A 9377-nucleotide genomic window follows, 5' to 3' on the forward strand; every position below is an offset into this window, starting at 1 on the left:
TAAACGTAGTTTAGCATCCGGTGGCGCTTGACGAATGATATAGATGTCAAATCACCTAGCCGTATTTCAGCTGAGTGGTAAGGGCAACTATACTTGTTACCAATGGAGCGTCTGTGCGCCGTAAGGATTTTATCGGGACGGTTATGATTTTCTAATGCAGCACTGAAGATGACCACGGTTACAGTGCAGTATTGGTTTACCAGATAATTTAGGGCGAGCATTCCTTGTTTCTTCTTGTCATTCGGTATAAAACATAAATATTTTGGATGTTTTTAATTCAGCTTTAGGCCTCTGGAATGAACAAGTCAACCAAATGTTCATGGGCATCAAACGTACTTCGGGATTCATGGGCACGTTTAGAAACGTTTCTGTCCACTTAACCAGCCAATGCAACAAATAGATTCAAAATCAAATCATTTCGGTCATAATGTTTATTATTCCCGAGATGCGCGCTGCTTTTAAGATACTCACCTTGACATATATGGAAATAATTGGGAGAATATTTTACCATTCATTAATTTGGACGTGATTTATTCCAATCCCATCACATAATAAACTGGGACGCAGTTATTGCTCATGCAAAGCCCCTCTCCTGGTGAGGACTGTCTTGAGCCGCTGTCTCCCCAGCATTTCCCAGGGCAAATTGAGATTCACTTTCGGATTATCCATGTTCCCTTTGATGATCTATAATTAGCCATGGCATGAGATTGTCTACGTGCAACCAGAGGTTTTTCACGCCTTTATGCACAATCTGTCCGAAATGCGTCAGTCACACCAAAGTACCATCAGCGAAAATGCAGACCCGATGAAAAACCCGAATCGAGCAGGAACGGGGCTGCATCGCGCGGGGACAATTCCCTGAGCACCCGCGGGGCGCGCGGTTGAATAGAATGGGCCAACATTCGGATTACAAACAAAAGCAGAAATTGCTGGAAAATCACAGCAGGTGTGTGGAGAGAAATCAGGAAGGTCACTGGACCCGAGACGTTAACTCTGATTTCTTTCCACAGATGCCGCCGGAACTGCTCAGGTTTTCCAGCAGTCTGTGCATTTGTTTCTGATTTCCAGCATCCACAGCTCTTTCGGTTTTCTATTCGAACTACAAATCCCATAATTCCCGACGGAGGGGACCTGATTGGTGGAAATGTCAGCTCGGCACTTACTATTGGCTAAGGCGATTGATCACGTGCCTGGTGCCGCCGTGCGATTGGTTGCCCAGGCCGGTGTTACCTGATACGAATATCAAGCAGTGAGCCAGAGCAGCGGGGCTCGCGGTACAGGTACCAGCGGAGAGGAGACATGGACAGCAAAGAGCAAGGAGCCCAAATGGAGCCATTGTTACCCACGGTAATGCTTCATCTCTCGTCCACGTAGGAAAAGCAAATCATATATTCCTTCCGTTCAGAAATAGCATCCCTCCTCTCTCCCATCTCTCTCCGTAAGCACTTGTCGGGTGACTTTTTGTGTTGGTTAAATGAACGGTAACAGATGGCAATACTATTATTTATGCGTCTTTATCTATTTCTGAACAATACCGCGCTTTATTGTAACAAAGCCAATGGATTTAAAATTATTCCACCTGAGCTGGCAGAATCCATTGACGCCACGAGAGAAAATATAGTAGGTGATGTTTAGATACATCTTTGGGAAGCTACCCGAGTATCGAATTTTCATCAGTGAGATTAGTAGCATGAGTAACACAGATGTAGAAAATTCCCCGCTGAATTGTGAGCACTCGCCTTTTTCCATCAAAAGCTGTTGGAAAATCCATGAGAGTGAGGGACTGTTAATGAACTGACGTGCTCTGTATTGTCAGTGCGCAAAGTCATGGTAACACAGGGAAAGCTAAGAAATTGTCTTGACGCAGTTACAGTCCGTGGGAATCAGTTGTTTGCACGTTGACATTAAAAGAACCTGCTGAGTTCCTGTTTGCTGTTCGCAATCAGAACGAAATTTTCTCGAGTACAAAGGCAAGTGAAAATTGGATGTGGAAGATGATTGGTTAATATACATGAATCTTACTAAGTACGCCACTTCCAAAGGTTTCTTTTTTTTAAAAAAGAAAAACAATTCCTTAGTAATTTATGACTACCCCTCTCCTACAAGAAACAATTCATTCATTCCTGTTTGTCATTTTAAACCTAAGCAAAATCACGTTTTAAATGCCCGATCTAATCAATAGAAATTATATTTGTGACATAAGATTTCCTATTAAGCTGAAGATTACTGTATAAACTCGTTTGTCAGATCGTGTCTAATGTAAAGTCACCATCATGACAGTTTGTAATAAATATTGTATTATTTATTTCTTTAAACAAAATGTGTTTTAACTTTTAGGAATTTACTTGATCCCACTTGTTTATTGATAAATAAACATATAGTAAATTTACAAAGGTACAGGGTAGATGGCATTTAAATTAATTTTAACATCATTTTAACGGGTAAGTTTGGAACACTAGTCAAAATAGATTTGCTTACGGCAAAGTGATATGGTAGTGACTTCAATTATTGAGCTCATAAAACCATAATTTTTAACAGAATGAAATTAAATGGTTTTCTTTATCAAGATGTTACTGCACCGTTTAGGTGGGGATGCATGCTGTCGTTTCCCAGTGGTCTTAAAGGTGTCATAGATTTCCTTCATTGTCTATGAGGCATGATTTAGTTTCAGTGGCTATTGCTGAAGAATAACAGGCTAAAATAATCTGGAAAAACAATGATTAATAAGCTTGAATAACATACTCCACTGTAGGTTAGCTATGGGAGATGAATTTGTAAGTGGTGCAGACATCACTCCAGTGTAACTAGAGGCCATTCAGCCCATCAAGTCTGGATCAACCCTCTGAAGAGCATCCCAACCAATCCTCATAACCCCATACTTACCATGGCCAATCCACTTAACCTACACATCTTTGGACTGTGGGAGCAAACCGGAGCAAACCTATGCAGACACAAGGAGAATGTGCAAACTCCACATATACTGTCACCCAAGGCTGGAATTGAATCCTGGTGCTATGAGGCAGCACTGCTAACCATTGAGCCACCATGCTGTCCAGTAGTGCACAGAAACAGCAGGAGAACATTCAGGAGGTGGTCATTCAATCTCTCAGACTTGTTACACAGGAACAGGAGGTGAATCAGCCTCTTTGTGAGCCTGTTAGGCATGAAAAAGTGGAAGCCATTCAGCACTTTCTCCAGCCTGTGACACGGGAAAAGAGGAGGCCATCCAGCCATTCAATCTGTCATACAGGAACGGGAAGAGGCCCCGGTCAACTCATTCCTGAACCTGTTACCAGGAAGAGGAAGAGGCCATTCAGCCCTTTTTCTATCCATATTTTTAGGTTCTTATCGTGCGAGGGCTTATTAGCCAATCAGTCTCTGTTTTGAATCTTTAAATACGCTTCCTGCTTTTAGGCAGAGAGTTTAAGATGAGAGGGGAAAAGTTTGAAGGAGTTGAACGAGGCATGTTTTTTTACACAGTGGCTGGTAGGTGCCTGGAACACAATTTCAGGGGATGTGGTTGAAGCAGATATGATAGTAATGTTTAAGAGGCATTTAGATGACACATGAAAAGGCAGGGAATAGAGGGATACGGACCATATGCAGGCGGATGGGATTAATTTGGAAAGGCATCATGGTTGGTGCAGACATGGTGGGTTGAAAGGCCTGCCCTGTGCTGTACTCTTCTATGTTCTAGGATCTGTATGGAGCAGGGCAATTTTGCCCAAAATCCCTGTGCCTTGTCAATTGGTGCTCCATTTTCTGCTCTAGTTAAATAATACTAAATATGACGCAATAGAATTATTGGATTATAACACAGAAAGATCCATTTCAACTGTGCCCATTCTCTGAAAAAATACTTATTTAATTCCATTTCCTTGCCTTTTGCCCATTTAGATTAGATTCCCTACAGTATGGAAACAGGCCCTTTGGCCCTGCAAATCTGCACCAACCCTCCGAAGAGTAACCTGAGTCTATATTTACCCCTGACTAATGCACCTAATACTATGGGCAACTTAGCATGGCCAATTCACCTGACCTGCATGTCTTTGGATTTTGGGAGGAAACCAGAGCACCCGGCACATTTTACTTGGCAGGTCTATCAATATTGTGAAAATCATTATTTAAATTTGTCGTGCGTTTATTTTTGCCAATGATGAAAAAAGCCTCTTATCCCTGATATCATCTCTTTTGTATCCTCTCTGTGTCCTTGACATCCTTCTAAGAGTAGGACACCTAAAACTGGACACAATATTCTAATTGCATGGCTAAACACACTAGTTATACAGATGTAGCATTACTTGTTTGCTTTTGCATGTAGCACTCACTTGTCTGCCAAGAATTTGATGCATTTTTCATAGTTTTGTAAATTTCTCCTGCATCTTTTTAAAAATTTGGGCATTTAATCCCAAATTCTGTGTGCTGGTTCGATTCTAGTTGAATTATTTTCTTTATGATCACTGAAGATGACCTCCAATAGCATTCATTTTCTTTTTATTAATCTTATTTCCAGCTTATCACCCAACATACCCTCTGGCCCCCTTGTCAGCAAACAATGTAAATCATTCCTTTTAAATATTGTTCCTCTCTCTCTCAAAAGTACCATAAAAAGCCCCTCAATTCCCACTCCCCATTACCCTTGCAAACGTTTCTTTAATGTCCAATCTTCCTTTCCATTGGTAAAGTTTGAGAATAGGCCCATTTTAGTTGGATTTTAGTAAAATGATCTTAATTCCATCATCCTCACAAACAACCAATCCGTTCCAACCTCATTTTCAATTTCAACATGAAGTTCATGTGTGCGTTGCCAGTTTCAAAATTTGTTCTCATTTGTAGAACTCTATGATTGAAATCCTCTTGTAAGATTTGCACCCCTGCCACACTTCAGAAACAACTCATATCAGTGTCACGTGTGAGAGCCTGTTGACTCTGAAAAGTGTAAGCCTTTTCCCCTTAGTCCTTTCAAATTGTCTGCACCCTTTTATCAATTGACCATACTGTCCTTTCCAACGCCTGTCCACTGTCATTCAATTGGCTGAACTTGCTTTCAAATGATTCAATTTTTATCTGTATGATTTGAATGGTAACTTGTCTGCAAACCCCTCCCACCCCCCAAACTTGAGGAGTAGTGGGGAAGTGTCGGAAAGGTTAACTGGCTGGTTTTCAATCTGTTGAACTGTGTCATGAATGTACCTATTATGGTCAGGTTGTTACTGGAATAGGACATTAAATTGGAGCTTCTGGCTCTGAAGCAAGACTCTCCTCACTGAGTCACAACACTTCTGTGGATGAGCTTCCGATCTCTTATTTATGCCACCACTTAGACTATTCTTCCATTTCCACCTCTATATTGGTACCTGCCTTCACCCATCTAAGCTCATTTGCAGCTGAAACTCTTATTTGTTTCTTGCATAAGTCTAGACTCAGCCGTTCTAACATATCCATGGCTGGTCTTCTATGTTTTTCCTTGTACAATTGAGGTAATCCAAAAATCTGCTATATATGAATTAATTCTCAAAAAATCCCATTTGCCCATCATCTGCTGATTTTAGATTTAGATTAGATTTAGATTACTTACAGTGTGGAAACAGGCCCTTCGGCCCAACAAGTCCACACCGCCCCGCCGAAGCGCAACCCACCCATACCCCTACATTTACCCTTACCTAACACTACGGGCAATTTAGCATGGCCAATTCACCTGACCTGCACATTTTTGGACTGTGGGAGGAAACCGGAGCACCCGGAGGAAACCCACGCAGACACAGGGAGAACATGCAAACTCCACACAGTCAGTCACCTGAGGCGGGAATTGAACCCGGGTCTCTGGCGCTGTGAGGCAGCAGTGCTAACCGCTGTGCCACCGTGCCACCCAAAGAATGATGATGCATTCTTATTTACAAACACCTCCATGTCCTTATCTTTCCTTAATCTCCATCATCTTCTTCATTAGCTCAACCCTCTAAGATATTTGCACACACCTCTAATTCTGAACTCTTGAACATACCCAATTCTAAATTGAACTGCTATTGGTAGTGACCCTTCAGTATGGAAAACTTCCCTACACCTCTCCAAACTTTACCTTGATTTCATTCTTCAGGATACTCCTTAAAATCTATCTCTTTAACCAAGTTTTTGATCATCTATCTAATATATCCATTCACGGCTCAGCGACAGACTTTTAAAAATAATATTCCCGTGAAGCTTCTTAAGGTTCCGAAATATGTTGAAGGTGCTTTATAAATCTAAACTGTTGCTCTTCACAAATTACCTTCTAATGGAAGAGTGACAGTAGTCAGAAATTGCAGAGATTAGTTAAGCCATAGATGGAAAAGTAGATTTGCACAGGCATTTGAAGCTGAGCGCAGATAGAAATTTGGCAGGGTTTATCAACAGAATTCCAACATTAAACTGAAATTTACCTTTGTATTTGAAGTATCGTCTGTCCGTTAATTTATGTAATTTGCTTTGGTTCTGTTTCTTGTTAAAGTAAAGGATACAAAAAGTGGAATTTAGTTGGTAATTTCTTCATTTGGCTGTTGTTTAGTAAATTTTCTTATCTTGGTTTACAATTTCTCCAGAAGGGTTGCAACAGCATGGTCTATAAAGCACAATGTTGTCTAATAACATTTTGATTGTCTGATTGGAACTGTTCTTGGCATGCTGAAAACAGTGTAAGCAGATCTGCCCTGGATATTTTTAATATGATTCTGCACCATTCCAAGCTAGTTGAGATTCCTAAACAAATGCACAACTGTGGAATGGATCTTGACTCCAAAGATAAATAGTGATATTCACAGTCTGTCTTTTCTCCAGCCCTCATTTCTAAGGGTTGGGTCATGGACCTCCATTGAATTGGTCTGCCCTGACAAGCAAATTACTGTAGTAGTTTACCATTGTTTCCTACAGGATTGCTGACCATGGGTCTCTTCTGCTCTTACTGCCTGTCATCAAGTGTATTGGAAGGATTTACAGGCTGACAAGCTATCTGCTTGATTATGTTACAAGCACACGTTCCATGGCCACAATTTCTGACATGTGACTTGAGCCCAGAAAGCAGTGATGTTAACACTGTGCCACGAGACCTCTTACAGTGTAGACAGTATTATACCAGCAATATTGTTATTACTCACATTTCAGGTACAAAGGAAATGGGTTAACAAATTTTATTTAATACATGACTGTATATTCATTCATGATATGTGAAATCCTGGTACATTTTTATGAGAAGTGAAATGAGAAAATATTATTTCTGGTCAGAACTTAGAGTTATGTCACGAGTTTTTAAGAACCTTGATATATTAGCGCTTACATTACATGGTGCTGTACTGAGCTGTGCAGTTCAAAGGGATTCTAGGTTAGATTATCAAACTGTAATGTGATATTGAATTTTAACCAGGACAGCTGTTGTGGTACTATTATTAGACTTTCCAACCACAGGAAGTAATGGGGTTTAAACCAGTTATGTTTTCTGCTTCTTATCTTTGTCTGTTGTTAGAGTCATACAGCATGGAAACAGGTCCTTTGGTCTGATCAGTCCACACAAACCTCGTTCCTAACTAAACAAGGCCCACCTGCCTGTGTTTGACCCATATCCCTCCAACTTATCCAAATGCCTTTTGAATGTTGTAACTGAATCTGCATCCACCACTTTCTCTGGCAGTTCATTCCACACACGAACCACTCTATGTGTAAAAGGTGCCCCTCAGGCACTTTTTAAATCTCTCTCCTCTCACCTTAAAACTATGTCCTAGTTCAAATCTTAGTTTTGTACTCCCCCAACCAAGAAAAAAGCACCCTTGTTATTCAACTTAACTATGCCTCTCATGATTTTATAAACCTCAATAAGGTCATTCCTCAACCTCCTATGCTCCAGTGGAAAAATGTTCTGTCTTTCCATTTTATTTTTTTATTTCAAACACTCCATTCCCAGCAATATCCTGGTAATTCTTTTCTGAACCCTCTTCAGTTTAATAATATACTTCCTATAACTGGACACAGTACTGAAGAAGAGGCCTCATCAAAATCCTGTACAACCTCAATATGACATCACAACTCCTCTACTCCTGAGCAATAAATGCAAGCATGCTAAACACCTTCTTAACCACCCTGTCTACCTGTAACACAAATTTCAAAGAATTATGTACATGAACCCCTAGGTCTCTCTTTCTACAACGCTATTCAGTGGTGTCTGCTGTGATGTCAAGAATGGGCTTGCCTCTGATCCCTTGAGCAGCACATAGTCTGTGCACACTGAATGTATTGGTATACACCAAAAATAATCACTTGGTAATGAAAGATTACTGTGTTAGGACAAAATGTCTTTCAGATTTGTTGTGAAATTAGATTAAACATTGGAAAGACTATGTCTTATTGAAAATAATATATACAAAGCCTGTAACTGCATGAGCAACTACATTAAATACTATAAAGAGAAAAGAAGTTATGAACTTATAAGCACCTTTTAAATACATGAAAATCTTATGTTATAATATAACACAGCCTGCTGTGTTATAATACCTTTTTGCTTTATTTACTTTCGATTGCTGTATTTCTTGGTTACATAATTTAATCTAAATTTTAATTTGAATTGTAAAAGTTTTGAGCCCTACAGACTTAGTGCTTCTGAAGTAAATGCCCCAGGCTCAATTTAACTAGCATAATGAAATGTCCATTTAATTTAACTTTGTCAATGTCATAACTATACAGTCATAATTATCAAATCTTCCAGGTTTATAAAATATACATTAATTTATTATGTGACTTAAAATTATTTTTGTAATCCATTAATAACTGTCGGTGGTTTTACTAATCAAATAAATTCAGATTTTTCATTTTGTACGATTATTATCAACTAAAGAGCATATTAACCCCACAGGAATGCCCATTTCAATAATAAAGCCCTTGCACTTTTCCATGTGTCCGATTTCACCTCTATTTCTTGTCTTTCTATTTAGAATAAATTAGTGTTCAGTTAAGCTTTCTTAATTTCCTAATATTCTATTTGCAAATATTTTGTAGCGCCTAAAGCTTCTTTCCTGACTTAGTACATACATGAAAGTGTCTACTATATATATTTTTTAAGTGTAAAACTGGGGAAAAGAGTTACATATATTCATCTCTTTAATTCAGTAAAAGGGGTCCTTTATGAACACAAAGATCTAGTTATAAATCTATTATATTAATGTTTTTGGCAATACACAAGCTAAGTCATTAGACCTCAAGACTCATAGATTTGTATTACATGTTCTTTTTGGCTCATGCGAGCATAAGCGGTACAGTTAGTTTGCAGTAACATAAGTTTGCAGATGACACCAAAATTGGAGGTGTAGTGGACAGCGAGGGTTACCTCCGATTACAACAGGATCTGGACCAGATGG

At 39.4% G+C, this 9377-nt stretch overlaps 1 protein-coding gene across 3 annotated transcripts in view; it reads left to right on the forward strand.

Moving 5' to 3' along the window:
* Nucleotides 1-1197: 1197 nt before the first annotated feature.
* Nucleotides 1198-9377, forward strand: part of LOC122551630 (sodium-driven chloride bicarbonate exchanger-like) — a 270998-nt gene continuing 262818 nt past the window's right edge. Inside the window, exon 1 of one of the 3 annotated variants that reach the window (XM_043693863.1) lies at nucleotides 1198-1347. In XM_043693863.1, coding sequence (XP_043549798.1) covers nucleotides 1300-1347 — 48 coding nt within the window. In that variant the 5' untranslated portion in view covers nucleotides 1198-1299. The remainder of the gene's footprint in view (nucleotides 1348-9377) is intronic. The other 2 variants (XM_043693862.1, XM_043693861.1) reach the window with 2 other exon arrangements.

This window comes from Chiloscyllium plagiosum, chromosome 7 (genome assembly GCF_004010195.1).
Source record: "Chiloscyllium plagiosum isolate BGI_BamShark_2017 chromosome 7, ASM401019v2, whole genome shotgun sequence".
In the NCBI taxonomy this organism is placed as follows: domain Eukaryota; kingdom Metazoa; phylum Chordata; class Chondrichthyes; order Orectolobiformes; family Hemiscylliidae; genus Chiloscyllium; species Chiloscyllium plagiosum.